At 42.5% G+C, this 24,124-nt stretch overlaps 1 protein-coding gene across 2 annotated transcripts; it reads left to right on the top strand.

Annotated features, from left to right (window-relative positions):
- Positions 1–14,645: 14,645 nt before the first annotated feature.
- On the top strand, positions 14,646–23,027 carry colec11 (collectin sub-family member 11). Of its 2 annotated transcripts, none has more exons than XM_052145697.1 (7): positions 14,646–14,757; positions 15,347–15,477; positions 15,636–15,707; positions 20,922–20,993; positions 21,080–21,133; positions 21,240–21,335; positions 21,619–23,027. In XM_052145697.1, exons 2-7 carry the CDS (start codon positions 15,348–15,350, stop codon positions 22,026–22,028), a joined length of 834 nt encoding a protein of 277 aa, XP_052001657.1. In that variant the 5' UTR covers positions 14,646–14,757; position 15,347; the 3' UTR covers positions 22,029–23,027. The 2 variants fall into 2 exon arrangements, with proteins under 2 accessions (XP_052001657.1, XP_052001658.1); XM_052145698.1 differs by having other exon boundaries at positions 21,637–23,027.
- The last annotated feature ends 1,097 nt before the right edge of the window (positions 23,028–24,124 follow it).

Raw genomic sequence — 24,124 nt, forward strand, 5'->3', positions numbered from 1 at the left:
TCATAGCAGTTGCTAGTGTATCTAATTTTTGACTATAATTTTTCATGACATGGGCTTTTGATCTGCCAGGTATTTCTTAATTAAGGTACCTTGCAAAAATCGAAAGTTCATGGAAAAGTTGCTGGAAATTTGCCGCAAATTCACCATTGATCATTTTCACACTCAAATAAGTTTTGAGGCAAGCTTCCAGCAAATTGTCTTTTGTTGCCAAAGATTTGCTACAGGCTCACCACTACCGGTGATGAGCTGCAATGTTCTGGCAAAAATTTGCAGTGAATCACACACTCATTTGCATATGAAAATAATAAGTTGGATATTTGCGGAAATTTGTAGCAAGTTTGCAGCTTTTGCCAGAACTGTAGATTTTTTGTTATGGTGTCTTTGACCATGTGAACAAAATTTTTAACATTTAGTTAAATAATAATAACTACCCCAAGAATGCAAATGTGGTACATAGTACACGTGTTTACTTTGGTATTCAATTAACTTCATAATTCTTGTAATACATTGATTGTTCCCTATTTGTCACTCACTCGATATTGTGTCGATGTAGTGACAATAGGGGTCGCCCTTGGGAGCCCCAAACATCTCTGAACTTTGAGAAAAGGCAATGGTAATTGGCATGCCACTCCCGTAGACATAATTGTATAAAAGGCGCTGGCTTGCAACCACTCATTCAGATTTTTTCTTCGGAGCCGAGCCAAATTCCTCCGCCAATCCATTCACCTCTGAAGACAGTGAAGCTGTTGGATTTACAGTGCATTACAGTGGTTCCCGCCCCTCTTACACCGCCGTTGTGCAGAGAATGCCCCTGGGCACTTCAGCAGCTAAAAGAGTATATTCTTTAAAAAATATATATTCCTACTAAAAGAGTGGCACTGACTTTTTCAAGATGCCTTTCCATTTGTGTATAATTCCTGGTTGCAGCCGCTATCTCTCCGCTTCTGATGGCTGTCTCACGTGCTTGGGCGCCACCCACGCGGAGACATCCTTCGTGGATGGTTCATGTCCACATTGCGAGAACATGACCATGACAACTTTAAGTTTGCGGCTCTCCTTCGTCAAAGGGAAAGCCACCTCAGCAGCTCCCCGCCTAACTACGGGTATGAGGTCGCAATGGTTAGCACTGGGGGACTTTGGGATTTGAGGACCTCAATGGGAGCTTCTCCGCCGGGAAACCCCCCACCGTTTCTTTATGGCAGGTACGGTGCTTCGGAGGTGGGTCCCCCACCCCCATGCGCCCAGCTGTGGCATAATCCCACCCACGACAGGACGGCTGATTGGAAATGGAAATTTCTCACATCATATTGAGAAAACATGGATCATAAGGTTTTGCACAAACTTATGCCAGATCGAGTTCATGCTGTTACTAAAGCAAAAGTGGGGCATGCAAAATCCTAAGAAATTCTGGAAATGTCAATTTTTCATTCAAATTGTTGTGCAAAATATGCTTTTTCTAATGGTCACAGACTTAAGTGTACTCTGTATTTAGATTAGAAATGAATCTACTTTAAATTGACACATCTGGGACAAAATGATCTAATGTATTAAGGACTAGCTACATGAGATATTGTCTTATTCCTAACTTTCATAATGGATTTTTTTCCTCTTGTGCTTGAAATACCCCTCATAGCACATTTAATATGTGTCGACTTGTGAAGCCGAGGCATATTGTGATGTAAAAACCTGCTAAATGTGGAGGTGTAGAAAAAACACGTTGAGCCATGGAACTTAACATTTTTCAGGGGTTTCTTATACTTGCCTTTTGTCCATAGCATATAACATATGTTTATTTAAAAAAAAAATGCATTGTAAAGTCAAGTCATTTCAAGTCATTTTTATTTGTATAGTGCTGTTTACAATACACTAGCCCAATTTGTTTCATGCTTTAATGTTTTAAAGCTTTACAGAAAATCATGTCTTAATTTCTTAAAGTGCCCAGTGAGCAATTGAAACAATGTCATTTTCTGTGTTTAAATGCAAGCAAATATATATATATATATATATATATATATATATATATATATATATAGCTGAAGTCAGAAGTTTACATGCACTTAGGTTGAAGTCATTAATACTCATTTTTTTTACCACTCCACAGATTTAATATTTGCAAACTATAGTTTTGGCAAGTCGTTTAGAACATCTACTTTGTGCATGACATGAGCAATTTGTCCAAAAATAGTTTACAGACATATTGGATCAGATGTTTACATACACTAAGATAACTGTGCCTTTAAGCCATTTGGAAAATTCCAGAAAATGACATCAAGCCTTTAAACAATTAGTCAATTAGCTTCTGATAGGAGGTGTACATGTTGATGTATTTTAAGGCCTACCTTCAGTGCCTCTGTGCTTGACATTATAGTAAAATCAAAAGAAATCATCCAAGACCTCAGAAAGAAATTGCGAAGTCTGGTTCATCCTTGGGAGTAATTTCAAACACCTGAAGGTACCACATTCATCTGTACAAACAGTAGTACGCAAGTATAAACACCATGGGAACATGCAGCCATCATACTCAGGAAGAAAATGTATTCTGTCTCCTAGAGATTAATGTAGTTCGGTGAGAAAAGTGCAAATAAATTCCAGAACAACAGCAAAGGACCTTGAGAAGATGCTGGTCTAAACAGGTAGCCAAGTATCTATATCCACATTAAAACGATTATTGCATCGACATTGCTCAGCAAAGAAAAAGCCACTGCTCCAAAACCGCCATGAAAAGCCAGACTACAGTTTGCAAGAGCACATGGGGACAAAGATCTTACTTTTTGGAGAAATGTTCTCTGGTGTATGAAACAAAATGTTAACTGTTTGGCCATAATGACTATCGGTATGTTCAGAGGAAAAGTCTTGCAAGCCGAAGAACACTATCCCAACCGTGAAGCATGGGGGTGGCAGCATTATGTTGTGGTGGTGCTTTGCTGCAGGAGGGACTGGTGCACTTCACAAAATAGATGGCATCATGAGGAAGGAAAATTATGTGGATATATTGAAGCAACATCTCAAGACATTAGCCAAGAAGTTAAAGCTCATTCACAAATGGATCTTCCAAATTGACAATGACCCCAAGCATACCTTCAAAGTTGTGGCAAAATGGCTTAAGGACAACAAAGTCAAGGTATTGGAGTGGCCATCACAAAGCCCTGACCTCAATCCAATGGAAAATTTGTGGGCAGAACTGAAAAAGCGTGTGGGAGCAAGGAGGCCTACAAACCTGTCTCAGTTACACCAGTTCTGTCTGGAGGAATGGGCCAAAATTCAAGCAACTTATTGTAAGAAGCTTGTAGAAAGCTACCCCAAATGTTTGACCCAAGATAGACAATTTAAAGGCAATGACACCAAATACTAACAGAGTGTATGAAATAAAAGCTGAAATAAATAATTCTCTCTACTATTATTCTGACATTTCACATTCTTAAAATAAAGTATTGATCCTAACTGACTTAAGACGGGGAATGTTTTCTATGATTAAATGTCAGGGATGGTGAAAAACGTATATTTTAAGAATGTGAAATTTCAGAATAATAGTTGAGAGAATTATTTATTTCAGTTTAAATGTATTTGGCTAAGGTGTATGTAAACTTCTGACTTCAACTGTATAGATTAAGAAATGAATGCAAAAATAAGAACAATCCTTTGTTGTTGTATGTACAGTGTTTCTTTATTTAGAAACACTATTGTACATCCAGGAAATTGGGCTTGTAGGTTTCAATGCATGATTTATTTCAACCATGCCTTGATTAACAGGTACATGTTGGCATCCTTGCACGGTATGATTTATTCACTAATCTTTCAAGGAAATTAGTGCCTTTAATGAGCTGAGATGCTTGAATGGGTGTTAAGTCCATCAGCTGAGTTGCCTGCCAACCTCCTGATCCTGACACAGCAAAAAGTGCTATTCTTCTGAAGGTGCCCTTATGGCTGTCATGCTCCGGTGATCAAGCCTCCGTCCTCTCCAGGCTCTGATCCACAGAGAGCTTTTTGCCTTAGTGGAGAAAAATGCAAGAACACAGCATCCAACAGCACAGTTTTAAATTCAGATTATATCCCTGTCCTCTCTGGTTCAGAGACAAGGCAATGTCTGACACAACAGAGAGGGTTTAAGCTATCTTTGAAAGAGAATAATAAAATGTAACATTTTCTTTTTTGTTTACCCAGAAGGTTTGAACCTATTGTCAACTTTAGATAGCAACAGAGATAAAAATGTTATATTCCATAGGCTTATGCCAGTAATATATTGAGCGCATTTTGTAAATGTCAGTGTCAGGAAATTTGTTGAATTCGAATTCCGTTTTGAATCCATTTTAATAATGTTTCTTTGGGGATTTTTCATGACATGGTGGACACTGGGGCTAGTTGTCAAAAAAAAAAAAAAAGTTAAGTTAGTTTTTTTCTCCTCTCTGCTCAGTAGGTGGCGATATGTATGAAGAATGCAAATTGCTAAAAACAAAAGAGGAACAATGTGAAGTTGAAAGTGAAAGTGGAGATTTATTGTAAAAAAGCACTTCAATAATGATCTTTTTCTCACTCACACTTATCATTTCACTTCTGAAGTTATGGATTGTAACAATTAAAGATGGCAAAGGAGGAAGCTGGGACCAGCTTGACAAACACATAGACATTTAATAACACTTTTCAGTGTACAATGAAACAAAAACACTGCTTTCAGCCAGCTATGTCAAATCATAAAAAAACTCAGGTGTAGCATGCATGTGGAAGTCATTCACAACTTATCTTCCTGGCCTCGCTCTGCCCAGACACCGCTCGGCTCCGCCCTGCTCACCACATGGATTAAACCATTGGAGTCATATGGATTACTTTTATGCTGCCTATATGTGCTTTTGGGGCTTCAAAGTTCTGGCCACCATTCACTTGCATAGTATTGACCTACAGAGCTGAAATATTCTTCTAAAAATCTTTGTTTGTGTTCAGCAGAAGAAAGTTAGTCATAGACATCTTGGATGGCATGAGGGTGAGTAAATGATGAGATCCCTATATGTACTCTAAATGTATGCTGGTGTGGTTTTATAGGCTACTTGTTTACTGAACAGCTATAGCATTGTAATAAATCTCATTGACAGTCCTACGGTGGTCAAAACTCGCAACAGCCAGCCGGTTTAATTTAGAGGGGTTTACACTTTATTTCAAATACATAAGCTAAAACTCAGTATCACGGGTACAGATATGAAGAAAGGGGAAGAGAGACACTGGAGAACCTGCAACACATCACTCCATCTACACACAGTGAGTTTCACGCTTAACCATCACGCAGTGTTTTATAGTCAACGTAACATACAGCCTGCACAGAACACAGTGACTACAAGTAGGGCGTGTTTCTCCAGTCTTCGTTCCCCGATCTCCCTCCCTGTCCCCGCTGTCTGCTACCCAATCAAAACAGTTCATACATGCATGAATAAATTAAAAACACTTCCCTCTCCACGGGCCAAGAAGACCCATCCGTATGGTGCGGATAGTGCCAGTAGCAACCTGTATCTGCAGCCGAAGATGCCAATCCACAAGCCGGGGCATTTAGTTCATTCGCATTGTCCGTTCAACGTTCGCGTCAGAGGATTTGCCAGCTCGGAGTCTCAATGGCAGGTGGATGACAATCAAGTGGAATTCCGAAGTAATTGGTGACACTATAATAATTTCCCCCCCCTCTAACTCGCTATGCTCACCCAGAGGCAACTAACTAGCTCACTATCTTCATCTCCGGAGGACCTATTGTCCCCGAGAGACAGCCAAGACGTTCTCCACAAGTCACCACCTCCTCACACCTCTTCACTTCCTCACACCTCTCTTTTAAAGTCCTTTGTGTACAACTTTCACAGGTGAATGTCATCAAAGCAATCAGTGATCGCCCAATGACGACACACTACAGCATGTTTACATCAAAATTTTAATTTAAAGGATTGAATTCACTTAAAGGAATATTCAGTGTTCAATACAAGTTAAGCTCAATGGACAGCATTTCTGACATAATATTGATTACCACAAAAATTTATTTTGACTGATCCCTCGTTCTCTTACGAGAGGTTCTCTCGTATTGCGTAAGCTAGCTTACGCTACGGGAAAGATTCATCTTTTCTGAGATATTGAAGCCAAAAAATTATCCTTAATTTTTGTATCCATTGTCAACGCAGTGCGGCAGCTGCAGACCTTGAGCGGGCTATCTAGCGAGCTCATAGGTTGCTCTGCGGCAACTGCTGCAGCCTATAGACGAGCTTGGGCGAACTCGCATCCAATGAGAGGCGTCCGCGCGCTCACTGCATCAAAGCCCGCCAAAATGGGCGTGACTAGAGTGCATATAAGCGTAGTTCGTAGGCTGGAACCCTGATTTTCATCTCTTCAGCGAAGCTCTTCGCATCTCTGAACTGGAAGCCGCGTCGCCGTTCGAGGGGCATCAAGCAAGCGTGGACAGCGCTCGAAGAAGCCGGCCGTCTTCGCCACCTTCAGCCGTCCTGCGAGCTACGCCATCCGGCGACGTATCCTTTTTAAAAGCAAGCTAGTTCTTAAGAACTTCACAAAAGAGTACGAGCGTCTTTTTTAAGATGCCTCGCTCCACTTGCGCCTCATGTCGCGCTCCTCTCAGCACCGGAGACCGCCACATCATCTGCGCTCTCTGCCTGGGACTGGGGCATGCAGAGCTCGCCCTCGCCGAAGGTGGATGCGATTTCTGCGAGGAGCTGCCGATGTCGACCCTGCGGGCTCGACTCGAAGCGCTCAGGACCGAAGCCGCCGCGCCGCCTTCCGTTCAGCCGCGCAGAAAAAAGCGCCGCTCTCAAAGGCTGCCGGAAACAATGGTAGAAGCGATTGCCTCGCCGGAGCCCATCCCTCGAGCATCGCCTTCACCCTCCCCGCCCACCCGCGTAGTTGCCGCCGAGCGGCTGCTCTGCTGCCATCTCGGACGAAGAAGCGGAGGATAAGGGCTGTTCCATCATGGCTTCGGACAGCGAGGAGTGGTCAGGCTCACACGCCTCCTCCTCGGCCCAGGAATCCAGCAGGACCCGCGCCGGAGTCGAAGGGGAACTAACACGCCTCCTCACACAGGCCGTTGACCGCCTCGGGCTCGACTGGTCACCGCCCCTTGAGCAGGCACCCAACAGACTTGACGGCTGCTTTCTACAGAGCCGCCGCTGCGCAGCACCCGCTACCCGGGCCGCTCCCTTCCTGCCGGAACTCCACGCCGAGCTTTCCAAATCATGGAACGCGCCTTTCTCGGCCAGGGTCCGATCCCACGTCTCCACCTCTCTTGCTTCGGTGGACGGCGCTACTGAGAAGGGCTACGCTTCCATCCCTCTGGTCGAGGATGCGGTAGCAGCACACCTTTTGCCCGCCCTCCGCGAGATGGCGGTCTAAACCAGTGCTCCCGTCTAAGGCCTGCAGAACAACTTCCGCCTGTGTTGGCCGCGCCTATTCCGCCGCCGGCCAAGCTGCATCTGCTCTGCACTCTATGGCCGTCCTACAGATCCTCCAAGCGGACCTTCTGCGGGAGTGGGATGAGGAAAGTAGGCATCCAGAGGCGGTTGCAGACATACGGAGTGCTACGGACCTCGCCCTCCGCGCTACCAAAGCTGCAGCCCAAGCTATAGGGAAGTGCATGGCCGCGCTGACTGTGACCGAGAGACATCTGTGGTTAACGCTAGCCGACATGGGAGAAGCAGAGCGCTCTACGTTCCTTAACGCACCGCTCTCTCCATCCGGTCTCTTCGGCTCCGCGGTGAGTGGTATCATTGACCGGTTTTCAGAGGTCCAAAAAGCCACACAAGCCATGAATCTCTTTCTGCCTCGTCCCGCTAACTCCTCTGCAGGCCGCTCACGTGATCATCCTCCTGCACGAGCCTCTTCACAGCGCCCAGCTCAACAATCTCAGACTTCTCAGCGTCGACAGGGCGGCCACCCTCGATCGCGCTCAGACAGCCGCCGCAGACCGCCGCCCCCGCGGGCCTCGATTTAAGGTAACGCTGAAACCAGAGCAATCGAAGTCTTCCTAACTTTGTTGAACAAACGACGGCTCAGTCCCGCCGCGGCCGGACCACCGTCAAAGCTTTGCCCCCTGTCAGTCCCCTTCTCTCAGGCTACTACAGTGGTGAATTTAGCAGCCAACAAGCCGGTAACACTGCCCGCTTGCCTGCACTCAAACGCCGTTTTCACGGCGACCCAAATAAATCTTGTAAAGAGCAAACATGTCTTATGTGTAGAAAATGTGCCCACAACCCAGTGTTCGCCCCTACACACAAGCATAACACATCCCGTGCCCCTATCAGAGCACGCTCTCATAAAGCGGTTACGAACCGCTCGAGCGTCAGAGTCAATGAAGGCGCCCACAAATGCGTGCGCGCGCCCATTCTCTGGCCGCTCTGTCACACGACCAGCCCTATGTGTAGAAAATGTGCCCACAATCCAGTGTTCACTTCTGCACACAAGCACTGCATGTCTCGTGTCCCCACCAGAGCACGCTCACATAAAGCGGTTACGAACCGCTCGAGCGCTAGAGTCAATAAATGCGCCCACGAATACGTGCGCGCGCCCATTCTCTGCCCGCTCTGTTACACGGCCAGCAAACATTCCTCTGTGTGTAAGTCCCGTGCCCATGACTATGCTTGCGCATCACGTAACAGATGTGACTCTTTCCCCATTCATTCCAATCGGGAAGTCACTCACAAAACAGCCTGTTCATGCTGTCTGCGAGCAATCATGCATGAACACACTAAACGCGCTCACACATTTTGTTCAGCGCTCTGTGTGCGGCAATCAGAGCGAATTGGCCATTCACCCTCTAGCGTTACGCTTCAAAGCGTGGGAAGCTATTCCAGGGATATCCAAGTGGGTGTTAAGCACAATACAACAGGGCTATTTGCTACAGTTCGATCGCCGCCCTCCTCGCTTCAGAGCGCGGCTCGAAACCACTGTGAACACGGAAGCAGCGTGCATGCTTCGTTCAGAAATAGCAAGCCTTCTGTGCAAAAGGGCCATAGAGAAAGTGCCACCCTCTCTGAGCGAGTCGGGGCTTTACAGCCGTTATTTTCTTGTTCCCAAGAAAGACGGCGGCCTCAGACCCATATTAGATCTCAGGGTTTTGAACAAGGTGCTTGCAAAAAGACCGTTCAAAATGCTTACAATCAGGAAACTCCTCGCGCATGTGCGCCAGAGAGACTGGTTTATTTCTCTCGATCTGAAAGATGCATACTTTCAGATTCAGATAAATCCCCGTCACAGGCCATTCTTGAGATTCGCCTTCGACGGCCAGGTTTATCAATACACCGTCCTCCCGTTCGGCCTGTCCTTAGCACCCCGTACTTTCACGAAGTGCATGGATGCGGCGCTCGCACCCCTGTGGAGTCAGGGTTTGCGAATTTTGAACTATTTGGACGACTGGCTGATTATGGCACAGTCACATATGGAGCTTCTGTCTCACAGAGCAGTTCTCCTCAGCCATCTGAACAGTTTGGGTCTTGCAGTCAATTGGACCAAGAGCTCACTACAGCCCAGTCAGACAATTTCCTTCCTTGGAATAGAACTAGACTCCGTGGCAATGACGGCTCGCTTATCTACACAGCGCACGCGCCGTGTTCAGCGACTAGCCGCATCTTTTCAGATGAACAGCCTCACGCCTCTGAAGAAATTCCAGAGAGTGCTAGGTTACATGGCCTCAGCCGCAGCAGTACTTCAGCTGGGTTTACTGCACATGCGCCCGCTTCAGCATTGGCTAAACACCCGCGCGTCTCGCCGGGCTTGGGCCACAGGCCGCCAGCCCATCAAGGTGACTCAGACCTGTATATCAGCTCTGCAGCCCTGGACAGTGGCCGAATGGTATCAGCGGGGAGTGACAATGGGAGCTGTATCTCGCCGAAAAGTCATCTTGACAGACGCGTCCAACATGGGTTGGGGCGCGGTCTGCGAGGGCTCTCCGGTTTTCGGCCTATGGTCAGTTCAGGAAAAGCTCCTTCACATAAATTGTCTGGAAATGATAGCGGTCGAGTACGCGCTCGTGCGCTTTCTCCCGGTCATTCAGGGTCACCACGTCCTGGTCCGTTCGGACAACAGATCTGTGGTATCCTACCTAAACCGTCAGGGCGCTGTGCATACTGAGTTGGTCCCAGTGCCACCTGCGCTCGCTGAGGGCGACGCACGTGCCAGGCCACCTGAACGACGGCCCGGACAGACTGTCCAGAGACAATATTCCCCCAGGGGAATGGTCCCTGCACGCTCAAACAGTCCAGACGTTATGGCACCTATTCGGCAGAGCAGAGATAGACCTCTTTGCGTCCAAAGAGAACTCTCACTGCCCAATATTTTTCTCGAAAAGCGAGGACGCGCTGGCCCAGGACTGGCCCAGACGCCCGCTTTACGCCTTCCCTCCCGTCTCGCTATTGCCACAGGTAATGCAGAGGATCAGGGAAACGCGTCACTCGGTGCTCCTCATAGCCCCGCGTTGGGAGAATCAGACATGGTTCCCGGAGCTTACGCAGCTGTCACTGACAGCGCCGTGGCCCATCCCAGTGAGAGCAGATCTCCTCTCTCAAGCTCGCGGCACAATCTGGCATCCCCACCCAGAGCGCTGGGCGCTGCATGCGTGGGTGATCAACGACTACCCGTCGCTCTGCCAGAAGGAGTAATAAACACCATCATACACACTAGAGCTCCTTCCACGAGAAGACTCTATGCGTCAAAATGGTCTGTGTTCTCAAAATGGTGCACCGACAGAGACCTGGACCCGCGGACATGTGGGGTGTCGTCGCTGCTCGTATTCCTACAAGAGCTGCTGGATAAGGGCAGATCCCCATCCACGCTCAAAGTGTATGTGGCGGCCGTTGCGGCGTTCGCTGAACCCCTGCACGGCCAGTCATGGGGTAAAAACGAGCTGGTCATCCGCTTCCTCAGGGGAGCTAGAAGGATGAACCCCCGCGCCCCCATCGGTTCCTATCTGGGATCTTTCTATAGTTCTCGAAACTATGAAAGCCCCCTTTCGAACCACTTCAATCCGTGGATTTGAAATACCTTTCACTCAAAACCGTTTTTCTGACTGCCCTGTCATCAGTCAAACGTGTGGGAGACCTTCACGCGCTGTCTGTCAGCGCTGCGTGTCTTGAGTTTGGACCAAGTGACTCCAAGGTCATTTTAAAGCCTAGACACGGCTATGTTCCCAAGGTGATCGGTACTCTTTTCAGAGCACAGGTCATTTCCCTATCGGCGCTACCAACACCCGATAGCGAACGCGACGCCAATCTCCTTTGCCCGGTCAGAGCACTGAGATTGTATACTGCGCGCTCCGCCGCTTTCAGACGCTCTGAGCAGATTTTTGTTTCGTTCGGAGGGCGCACCAAAGGTCTCGCCGCCTCGAAACAGACACTATCTAGATGGATAGTGGACGCTATTGCTGCTGCATACGCGTCAAAAGACCTGCCATGCCCGTTGGGCATTAGGGCTCACTCCACTAGAGGCATGGCATCCTCGTGGGCATGGTCCAGCGGGATTTCCATTCACGACATATGTGTGGCAGCGGGATGGACTTCCCCCTCCACCTTTGTCAGATTTTACAATATGAAAGAGCCCGCTCTGCAGGCAAAACTACTAGCGGTTTAATACGCTACAGCTCCCCTGGTGAGCTGCACTGATGGGTCACATTCCACACAGACCGGCACCGCCGCTCTGTCGTTCCCTTCCCACTATGTGCTTATGTATTACACAATCAATGACCCGCATTCTTGCCGGCCAAATATTATTTCCCCACTCATAAGGGCTCCCCCGGGTCCCCCCTTAATTCCCTGGGGCTCATACAGTGGATGCTTGGCACGCACGGCGTTGACAATGGGTTCCCGTAGCGTAAGCTAGCTTACGCAATACGAGAGAACCTCTCGTAAGAGAACGTATCGGTTACCTAATGTAACCTCGGCTCTCTCTAGATGAGGGAACGAGTATTGCGTAGCCGGCCGTGCTCGCGCCACGAGCGACTTTTCGCTTCAGTCAATGAAAACCAGGGTTCCAGCCTACGAACTACGCTTATATGCACTCTAGTCACGCCCATTTTGGCGGGCTTTGATGCAGTGAGCGCGCGGACACCTCTCATTGGATGCGAGTTCGCCCAAGCTCGTCTATAGGCTGCAGCAGTTGCCGCAGAGCAACCTATGAGCTCGCTAGATAGCCCGCTCAAGGTCTGCAGCTGCCGCACTGCGTTGACAATGGATACAAAAATTAAGGATAATTTTTTGGCTTCAATATCTCAGAAAAGATGAATCTTTCCCGTAGCGTAAGCTAGCTTACGCAATACTCGTTCCCTCATCTAGAGAGAACCGAGGTTACGTTAGGTAACCGATACGTTTTGCTTAAAGAAATGCAAAAATCGAGGTTACAGTGAGCAGGGCTGGACTGGTAATCTGGTTTACTGGGCATTTTCCCAGTGGGCCGACGCACTTGGGGCCGATCAGGAGAGGACTGGCCATCAGGAAAATTGAGCAGGCCGGTGTGTCTGCCGCAAAACGGGCCAAATGGCCCAGAAATGGACAGCGAACACCCCCACCCCACACAACAATGCTTTGCTCAACAACCCCCCCTCCACCACTCAACAACTCTTGGCCCAACACCCCCTACCCAAACCCCCCCACCCCCGCTCAACAACTTTTGGGCCAGTTGCTCTGTCAAGTCCCGGACAGATTTATCTTCCCAGTCCAGGGCTGACAGTGAGGTTGACAGTGTACAATGGAAGTGAAGGTGGGCCAATTTCTTAATGTTAAAATAATCACTGTTTCAAAAGTTTTGCCACAAGACATAAACAATATGCATGTTAACATAATTTTAGTTTCATAAAATCACTTAAAATGACAATAAAAATGATAGAACCCCTAAAATGACTAAAAATGATGATTTAAACAACTTTACAGCTCAAATAATACATGTGTTTTAACAGTAGAATTAATGTAAGTGCTTTTATAAAATTATAAGCTACATATTTCTGCCTTTAAACCCTCTAAAAACCCTCAACCCATTGTAAGTGCCTCACTTTAACTTCGATTTGAGCTTTTTTTTTTAAGAAAAGGAGGGACGAGTCAAAATAATTGTTTGTGGTAATCTACATGATGCCACAAATAATGTTGATTGAACTTAACTTGTACTGAACCCAATATATTCCTTTAAGGGTGTTTTGAACTAGGTGTTTTAAAGCAACATACAGACCCTCTGCTGAAGGGAACACACATTTGTGTAATTAGACTTTTGACAAAAAACAATCTTATAGTTGCTAATATGCAGCCCTTGTTATAACAACTAGTCCAGTCCTATGGAATATATACTCAAAAAAGCATAAAGTTAGTTTTTTGGAATCTTGGCTGTACTGTAACATAGATTTTTGCTTCGACAACGAGGGACAGGGTGAAATAAATGTTTGTGGTAATCAACATTATGCCACAAATGCTGTCAATTTTATTTGTATTGAACCCAGAATATTCCTTTCAATACAGATGGACCACTTTGTATACGAACCCAAAAATCAGATCAGTGTTTTCAGCATGCCGTGTCACTGCAGAAGTGCTGTGAATCAGTGTGATAACTGTGCTGCAGCACAATTTCAATTTCAGGTTACAGATTATTTTCTCATCATGTTATCATGTTAGTTTTTGTTACCAAGGGAAAGGATATTCCTTAGCAACACAAGAGAAGAGCACCATAGAGAAGTAGAGATGAATGAAACATTAATGGTTTTATTAAGCTTGTTTAGTAGTTCTTTGACTAAAAATAGCAGCTCGGGTGAATCTTATCTTTATTGTCATTTACTTGCATGTGTTTTTACAGTGATACATATGTATATATTCCTTTATGATAAAATAATTGTTTCATTTAAATGCAAACATCACCAAATTTAACCAAACATTACATCATTATAATAGCCAGTATATATATTTTATTTATTTTGTATTTATTTTTTTCTTTCAGATGGAACACAGACAAATATTTACTGCCACCCCGTGATCCAAAGCATAAACTGCAGCATAACTTTATCCATGCTGACCTCATCCTGCATGCCCCTAATTAAATCCATGGAGCTTTCATGAAACTTCCATGTATGTTTTCTGTACATTCATATTGTAGTGTACTATTTATATAAGGCAATATTATTTGCTTGGCAGCAAAGTAAAAACTATAACAAATTAAAAAAATAAATTTAACACCACAAAATGTCTAAAATTCCACATTTAAACTTAAAAGGATAGTTCACCCACAAATTTAAATTCTCTCATCATTTACTCACCTTTAGCCATCTCAGAGGTGTATGACTTTCTTTCTTTTGCTGAACACATAAACAAAGATGGACCTACAGAGCTGAAATATTCTTCTAAAAATCTTTGTTTGTGTTCTGCAGAAGAAAGAAAGTCATACACATCTGGGATGGCTGAGGGTGAGAAAATTATGAGCGTATTAAAAATGTTGGGTGAACTATTCCTTTATTTAAAACTCTTGAATATTTAGAATGTTTTTGATGTTGAATGTTTGTTGCAATAATGGTATGTGTTAAAAGTAGTACTGTCACTGACCCTGATGCATTCCCATGGAATTATCAGAGAGGAGTATTTCAATGCCGCTCTCTTATCTCTGTGTTTACATGTACTTGCTCACTCTCAGGCCTGTTTCTTGCAGGGTGCATGAAATGAGAAATGTCAGAGAGACCACCAGTGAGCAAACCTCCATTAACTCACTTGGGTCCATATGCATGCTGCGTCTGCTGCTTGTTATTTAGTGTGCTTTGGAATTCAAAACAAGGTAAGTCCATTTTAAAAGCAATAAAGGTGGCACAGACAACACCAAATGTTGCTTTTAAAGTTAGTTATTGCCTGTTTACTATCAGCTTTGAAATTGAGTTGGACAATGGGTTCCTGTGTGTATGAGACAGGTACGTGTTGGTGTTGGTATTTGTTTATTTGCTTTGTAAATGTTTTACCTTCTGTCAATGTGGTCTTGTTACTGTATAACTAAGGTAGCGTGTTTGTGCATCCATGGCACAAGACCAATTCATCTCTTTTAACGATGATATTTACTTTCCATTCACTATGGACACGTTGTCTATTATTCAGTCTTTTTAGTAGTAGAAGTGGCACGGAAAATATGATTTCGATTTCCATCATAGCACACTTAAACACATATCCTTCAGATAATATTAAATGATTATTTAAACACCTGTATTGCAATCATTACAGTTAGCACCAAAGTCTTTGTGAATGCAATATCAATAGCTAGTGTACTGTAATAGATTGCAGAGTGCTGGCATTTTGTTGCAGACAATGTCTGTATAATCAATGTTATGTTGGTCACTAATTTTCGCCAATACCAAAAGCCATCTGTTTGTTTCCAGTATGGGTGGAGAAAAGCTGGTGGCTTGTGTGTTGGTCACTATGCTAAGTCTGACACTACTGAGTTCAGTTGACACTCAGCACATGCCAGAAGAACCATGCTCTGTACAGATCCTTGTACCTGGACTTAAAGGTATTACACCTAAGATATCACATTATTTCATTTACACTGACTCCTGAAGTTCTCAACCAGACTTCTTTTACAATAGTCTGGTTGCAAAAAGATGGCTCCCAGTGTGTAATTCTCTGTTATCCACATTATTATGACATTGTTTATCCTCTGTCCTGCAGGTGAAGCAGGGGAGAAAGGAGAGAAAGGAGCACCTGGAAGACCTGGGAGAGTAGGGCCACCTGGAGAGGCAGGTAATGCTAAACCCTGTTTTGTATGGTTAATTTAATTCTATTATAGTGTATTTTAATTACTGTAATAATTGTTTTAATAACCCATTGGTTGATGGGTTTTCGTGTGGGGGGGATCGCCAAACTAGGTTGCGCAACCTTAAAGCACAAAGGCCCCTGGTAGTCAAGGGCCCCTGGGCACTGGCCCCATTGGCCCGGTTGGTAATCCATCCCTGCAACTAGCATATTATTAATGTACAGTATATAAATAACAAGCAATGTCATCAACTCACACATACAGTAGTCTTTGCCACAAATTAGATTTGTGCAGTGCCTAAAAAGGAAATCACCTTGTAGCCTGCAATATTCAATATGGCAAGAACTGAGAAATGCATGTATTGGGCTAGAGGAACTAATCTATTTAATATTTTACAGCCTAGATCAGTGGTTGCCAAACTCTGTAACTCTTTTTAGATTTACTACCCCCAGAGAAGACTTCTGTCTTATTGTTTACAGATACAATAAATAATGTAGAAAAATAACAGCATATGGTTTGGAATAACGTAAGGGTAAGTATATTTTTCATTTTTAGGTAAACTACTCCTTTAAAGGTGCAGTATGTAAGATTCAGAAGCCCTTGTTATTAGTGACACCTGTGGCCGTTTAGTGAACTGCAGCCAGTTACCTAGTGCTCATGCTCGCTCTCGTGCACACCCCATTGGGACGCAAACGAGTGAGCATTGGCCAAAACAATGACGTAACGTACAAAGAGACTGACCGTGATTCACCGGCATCATGCTGACAGATGAGGTAGCATAATTAAAATTACACAGTTTTCATTGTTTTACTACAAACTTTGAGACTAAACTAAAACTACTTATCAGCTAACATAGCATACTGATACACACATCCAGCTACATACTACCAAAATATACCAGACAGTTTACTGTTGCACTGTTATGTTGCACTATTGTATGTTTTGTATGTCATATGTTGTACTACAATCAAGAAACCAGCGTATTAGCTTAAATTTATCCTGTATATCTGACTTTTTGTATAAAGAGAAAATCATTGAAATTATTTGAAAGTAACGAAGCAAGGTAGCTTGCAATTCATCAGTGTAAGCAGGCAAGATCAAGTTAGCTAAAATGACACAGATCAATCCTTATGGCACTATATTTCAAATGCTTTGCAGTAATGTAAGCTTATCTATCCAATAAGAAGTAGCCAATTCAGGGTCGGTTTTGATCCCCAAAACCAAACGAAGATCCCTCCTGGAATCAAATGCCCTGCCGATGTTCACTCTAGTTTTCGCTCGACCACTATCCCGTTCCCGCTTAATCAGCTAGGATATAGTAGATAAATGTTTTTTTTTTTTTTGGCTTAGTCGGAGTTGGTGTTGTGCTGGGATCCAGACGTTTGCTGGATTACATTTCTAAGGTAATGTTATGTAGTGTTGCAGACTGTCAGTTGTCACTGTTGAATAGCAGAAGAGAGGCTCCGTGGCAAGGCTTTCGGGAGCGCGCATAAACGCCACATCCTTTGGCAAAACCGACATGCTCCCTTCACATAAAAATCAGTCTACAGGCTTTAATAGGCAACCTAGGAAGTCCAGGAAGGGCTAATTTTTTAAGTTGCGTTACAAGCCGTTCACACACTGGCAAAAAAGGCTAATATTACATGATAATTACATACTGCACCTTTAACTGGTGGCTTTATTTTTAATGCACATACACTACACATTATACAAGGACATAACCAAAACACTTGGTTGCACTTCATGAACTCTGGTTTCTTTTAAAAGAAGTCACTTAGAAGGTTGTTGTCCAAACATCAGAATTTATTAAAAACATAAAGAAAATAGTTAGAAAAATTCAAATTTATTGTAAATTATTTGAAAATAATATTTTCATAAAAAATATATGACACTGTTCTTGCCCAAAGGTAAAAACACAATAAAGTCGAAGTCACAGGTCTTTCTGTGTTTGATTTCAAATCTGAGGGTGTTAAACTTAAAGTTCATGGATATTTTTCTAAAAGAATGTCAAGTAAATATTTTTAGACAAATTCAAAAGCTAGCCAGATAACCACATTCATACAGTTCATTCACAATTTTCACACATTCGCTCTTTGACTTATGCCTGAAATGCTGAAAACTGCTCGGTTAACGTTTTCACATTCACAAATACGAATCACATTACGAATCAGGAACTGTACATGACATATTCTAACCAATTAGTATGAAAAGGTACAACTTATACATCAACCAATCACATACGGTTCACAAACATGTGTTTGGAACCCACATGTGTCACTTTTTTCTGTATTACACATCAGACTTTTAACATTAATATCATGTTTACACTCTGGGTAGGTTTTATGGTACGGTAATATGGTGTTACACTACAAACACTACACTTTATTGGCTGGGTTAAAGTTCCGAAAAACACAGTTTTGGATTAACACAGAACAAATGCCACATCAGGAACTACAAAGACACGAGGGATGCGTCTCTCATTGGTGGGTGTATAACTTGTACGATTTTGTACATATTCATCACCTCATGCTATTGTGACAAATTCTCGTAAGATCGGGTTTGGCGAATATCGGCAAAAGGTGAGTGGTTTGCATCCTTGGTCATTTCTATCAGTCTATTCAACACTTCTATCATAAAATAGCAAATATAGTATGTTTAGTTAGATACTTACATTTTGGCACTAATATTCTTAATCTGAACTGCTGAACTTGATGCGTGATGCTGGAATATTCCACGAGGTTCTCGCTGAGCTTCTATGAAAAGTGAGTTCCGCCTTTTTTATTTGTTTGATCAAATTACATTGGTAAGCGCTGAGCATGCTAAATATTTAACCTTTTTAAAAAACAAATCCATGCAACAACTTGATGACATTTAAACAGCGGTGCATAATGGACTGCCGCTGAACAGCAACAAGAATATACATTATTGTGGTAGGGGGACAGTTTGGCCATATCTAAATATTAGGGGGGGGCAAGTCTGTTGTGATTACTGCTCGGTATTATTTATCCTTGGAAAATGATTGGCAGGCCAAGATGAACAAGCTCCTCCCAAAATTTCGATTGGAACTTCCTTTTGTGCAAATTTGAAATAATCGATTATTTTTCATCCTAAATGTGTGCTTATGCACAAAAGTCAGAATTTGCGCACACACAAAAGTTTTAAAAGGTTTATAAAACGTAATTTATTCCAGAACCTGTGCAAAATTCCCTTTATGATTCAGTTAGTGTATAATGTATTCAGTTAATGTATTTTCAATTAGTTAAAAAAACATTTAGGTTATAGGTTATTTTACTGTGTCCTTGTTACAGTGCAATTATACACGTAAGTACTGAGTAAAATGAATTAACAACATGTACTTACTATAGGATTAGATGCTTGTAAATATGCATAATTTACTGTTACTACAATAGTCGTTACATGTAATATGTATATCAAGGACACTGTAAAATAAGGTGTTACTAAAATGTACATAGCCTAATATTGGCTGCATAACAGTTACTTCTGATTCGAGTGCTTAACTCCATACTTGTTATTCTTAATGTGGGTTATTGTATGAAAAGTGGAGTTTTCAGTCTTTTCAGTTCATTACTTAACCAGTTTATGTCAGCAATTCCCACACACCAGTAACATATTGTGTGGATGGTGCATAGTCTGTGCACATTTTAGAAATACCTAAATGTGAGTGGGAAACTGTGTATGCGCATTTCAATGCCCAATTTGTGCACAAACAACATTTAGGCCCTAGGCTCTAAATGGACCCCTAAAACTTACAAATAATTTTTTTTTAGAATGTTTGAGGTAATCTGATCAAGATGTCTTAATTGATTCATCATATTGACTTACACTCACCTAAAGGATTATTAGGAACACCTGTTCAATTTCTCATTAATGCAATTATCTAATCAACCAATCACATGGCAGTTGCTTCAATGCATTTAGGGGTGTGGTCCTAGTCAAGACAATCTCCTGAACTCCAAACTGAATGTCAGAATGGGAAAGAAAGGTGATTTAAGCAATTTTGAGCTTGGCATGGTTGTTGGTGCCAGACGGGCCGGTCTGAGTATTTCACAATCTGCTCAGTTACTGGGATTTTCACGCACAACCATTTCTAGGGTTTACAAAGAATGGTGTGAAAAGGGAAAAACATCCAGTATGCAGCAGTCCTGTGGGCGAAAATGCCTTGTTGATGCTAGAGGTCAGAGGAGAATGGGCCGACTGATTCAAGCTGATAGAAGAGCAACTTTGCCTGAAATAACCACTCGTTGCAACCAAGGTATGCAGCAAAGCATTTGTGAAGCCACAACATGCACAACCTTGAGGCGGATGGGCTACAACAGCAGAAGACCCCACCGGGTACCACTCATCTCCACTACAAATAGGAAAAAGAGGCTACAATTGGCAAGAGCTCACAGTTGAAGACTGGAAAAATGTTGCCTGGTCTGATGAGTCTCGATTTCTGTTGAGACATTCAGATGGTAGAGTCAGAATTTGGCGTAAACAGAATGAGAACATGGATCCATCATGCCTTGTTACCACTGTGCAGGCTGGTGGTGGTGGTGTAATGGTGTGGGGGATGTTTTCTTGGCACACTTTAGGCCCCTTAGTGCCAATTGGGCATCGTTTAAATGCCACGGCCTACCTGAGCATTGTTTCTGACCATGTCCATCCCTTTATGCCCACCATGTACCCATCCTCTGATGGCTACTTCCAGCAAGATAATGCACCATGTCACAAAGCTTGAATCATTTCAAATTGGTTTCTTGAACATGACAATGAGTTCACTGTACTAAAATGGCCCCCACAGTCACCAGATCTCAACCCAATAGAGCATCTTTGGGATGTGGTGGAACGGGAGCTTCGTGCCCTGGATGTGCATCCCACAAATCTCCATCAACTGCAAGATGCTATCCTATCAATATGGGCCAACATTTCTAAAGAATGCTTTCAGCACCTTGTTGAATCAATGCCACGTAGAATTAAGGCAGTTCTGAAGGCGAAAGGGGGTCAAACACAGTATTAGTATGGTGTTCCTAATAATCGTTTAGGTGAGTGTATAAACAAGGGAATCAAATTCTGAGAATTACTACATTCTTCAATTCACATCACATGCTTATTGCTATTTTTGTACAAACATATTACATTTATGTGCATATATTGGTAATTTAAGGAAAGTGAAAAAGAAGATTATTTTTGTTATTTAGGCCCCCCTGGACTCAAAGGCCAAAAAGGCATCATGGGACGTTATGGGAAGATGGGCCCCTCTGGACTCAAAGGTAACTTAATTGAAGTTGCAATTTTGAAATTAATTATACTGTTTTATCTAAGTGCTTAATAATACTGTGTGCTTTCTTTTTTCTAGGTTTAAAAGGTGATATAGGAGATCCAGGACCAAAGGGCCCAGATGGTGAACCAGGTATAGAATTAAGTTAAGATTTGATAATTGGATTGAACTCATTAGGAATCAGTTTAATGCTTGGACTGTTCATGTGAATGGTCTACTAACAAACTCATCTCCTCAGGGCTCCCCTGTGAATGTGCACCATTACGGAAGATGATTGGTGAAATAGACATTCAAGTGGCACAATTAACCAATGAGCTGAAGTTCATTAAAAATGGTATGTCCTGAAACTACATGACAGCAAAAAAGAAAAACAAACTGTGTGCACTCTCTGCTGCTGTTCATGAAGCACGATATTCAAATAATATATTTGATCATTCAGATGCATCGCACCTGTCAGTTAATTCATACAGTAGTTCTTTTTTTATGTACAGGGTGAATGAATGTAGACAAAAGAATTTAGCAATTAGCCAGAAGCTCTTTTGTCCAACTGTCAGAATGCACTTGTCTGAATTGGGTGCTGCAGTGTGATTATAGAAATTCAGATCCTCATTTTTCAGCACTGCCCTCCCCCGCAGCTGTTGCTGGTGCCAAAGAGACTGAAAGCAAGGTGTATCTGCTGGTGAAGGAGGAAAAACGCTACAGGGATGCTGAGGTGTTTTGTCAGGGGCGTGGTGGACACCTGGCCATGCCCAAAGAAGCAGCGGCCAACAGAGCCATCGCTGGCTACATCACTGATGCTGGCCTTAGCAGAGTGTATATCGGTATTAATGACCTGGAACGAGAAGGCCATTTTATATATGTGGAGCGCTCACCCATGACCACTTTCAGCAAGTGGAGGGAGGGGGAGCCAAACAACGCTTATGATGAAGAGGACTGTGTTGAGATGGTGTCTTCAGGCGAGTGGATTGATGTAGCTTGTCACCTCACCATGTACTTTGTGTGTGAGTTTGACAAGGACAGTGTATGAGCTGCACTATGCATCTAGTCAGGAAAGTGAACAAGAAAGGTTAATAATTGCAAAGTATTAAAGAGATCAATTCAATAAGGCTGAATTTTAAATGAAAATCAACACAGTAGCTACTGAAGATTTTCCTGTCTACCAATATACTGCTTTTATGATGACATGAAAATAATATGTAACATAATTAAAAATACTGATTGATTGCCTTCTTTGCATAGTTTACCTTTTTTTTTTTACCATTCTGTGTTATAGTATTAAACGTTTTTAAGTTATTTCTGATACTTAATACACCAGGGATTCAGCATCCTGCTTCCAGTGTCCTCAAAAAGTATTTGGACACCAAAGCCACACTTAAAAATGTATAGATTTAATTGCATGATTTCAAAATATATAATCAAGTGGTATCTACAAACAAATCATGTAGTTGCTTTTAATCAACTGGTGTCAAGGCGGATATATTGTCAGTGACTCTCAAAGGGATAGGTCACTCAAAAATGAAATTTCTCTCTCATTTACTCCCAGATTACTTTTATGCTGCCTTTATGTTCTGGCCACCATTCATTTGCATTGTATGGATCTACAGAGCTGAGATATTTTTATACAAATATTTGTTTGTGTTCAGCAGAAGAAAGAAAGTAATACACATCTGGGATGAAATGAGGGTGAGTAAATTCTGAGATCATTTTTATTTTGGGGTGAACTAGCCCTTTAAATTCACAATTAATGTGTTCATCATATTAATTATGGACGTGTTCATCTAACATCTGATGACCAGAATGTGCCAAAATACTTTTTGAATAAACTTTGAACAGTATACACACTGTTTTATAATATACATCTTACAACATTCATATTGTGCAATGTTATTCTTGAAAATTGTGCTTTTTTTTTTTTCTTCCAATAAATGCCACTTAATTCTGTGTTTTATTATCTAATATTGGGCCATACAATTTTCCAAATACTTTTTTGGGCAACTGTGTATTTCAGTTGTTTGTCTTGATTTCACAAAATAAATATCAAATCATTATACATTTTTTGATCATAAACAATTTGTCTTAACATTATTATTATTATTTGTTTGTGTGTGTGTGTGTGTTTGTGTGTGTGTGCGGGCGGTTTGGATGGATTACAACCAAACCAAATGTTTAGGTTACAACTGGTAATTACAAGTGTATTATGCTATTATTGCAGTTTATGAGGACATTTCTAGTGTCCCCATAATTCAAATAGCTTAAAAAACATATTAAACGATGTTTTATTAAAAATGTAAAAATGTAGAACATTTTGTGAGGGTTAGGTTTAGGGGATAAAATCTATAGTTTGTACAATATAAAAATAATTATGTCTATGGAAAGTCCTCCTAATGATAGGTAGACCAACGTGCGTGTGTGCGCACGTTTATGTTTTGGTGTGTGCTTTTATAAATCTCTAATTGTATTACTCTTTGAAGGGTCTCCATTCTTCTTATGTAAACTTATTAATACTACTAAAAGAAAAACCACTTCAATTTTTGTGCACCATAAAGCTTTTAAGTTGTAAATTGGCGCCCACTATGGATCACGGCTGGCTCTACACACTGATTCTGATTCTGAAGGTCAAACCGTCCTGGATGTAACTATGCATGAAAAATATAACAGCAGGCAGGAAATCTGATTCATTTGTGGCAAAGTGGCAATCTGTATACCTCCAGTTGCATGCAGAACACATTTCCCCAATAAATCTTTAATGATGCAGAGTGTTCTTGAATTTCATAATAGGCCTTAGACTAAACTTTACAAACGCATTCAAGCAACCTGCTTGTGTAAATTGATATCCTTCACTGCCTATCAGAGCTAACAGACAGACAATAGCATAAGTTACCTAGTTTATGGCTTTGCGTTCATAAACAATTAGCCCCAAACCAAATTTCGTAAGTGATAACATCAGCCATGAAATCACACTGAAAAAGGTTAACACATAGACGATAAAACTATATATATATATATATATATATATATATATATTTATCAAGTTTACCTACAACGTCTCCTACGACATGAGTAAGTAATACACTGATTAAAATTTAATGTATTGTTTGGGGCTTGTCTAACCTAAACCAATTA

The sequence above is a fragment of the Xyrauchen texanus genome, chromosome 16, assembly GCF_025860055.1.
Source record: "Xyrauchen texanus isolate HMW12.3.18 chromosome 16, RBS_HiC_50CHRs, whole genome shotgun sequence".
Lineage (NCBI taxonomy): Eukaryota > Metazoa > Chordata > Actinopteri > Cypriniformes > Catostomidae > Xyrauchen > Xyrauchen texanus.

Coding starts and splice junctions, on each gene's coding strand:
- colec11 (XM_052145697.1), top strand. CDS start 15,348: ATGGGTGGAGAAAAGCTGGTGGCTTGTGTGTTGGTCACTATGCTAAGT. Junction 15,708..20,921: donor AGGGCCACCTGGAGAGGCAG/GTAATGCTAAAC, acceptor TTTGTTATTTAG/GCCCCCCTGGACTCAAAGGC. Junction 20,994..21,079: donor GGGCCCCTCTGGACTCAAAG/GTAACTTAATTG, acceptor TCTTTTTTCTAG/GTTTAAAAGGTGATATAGGA.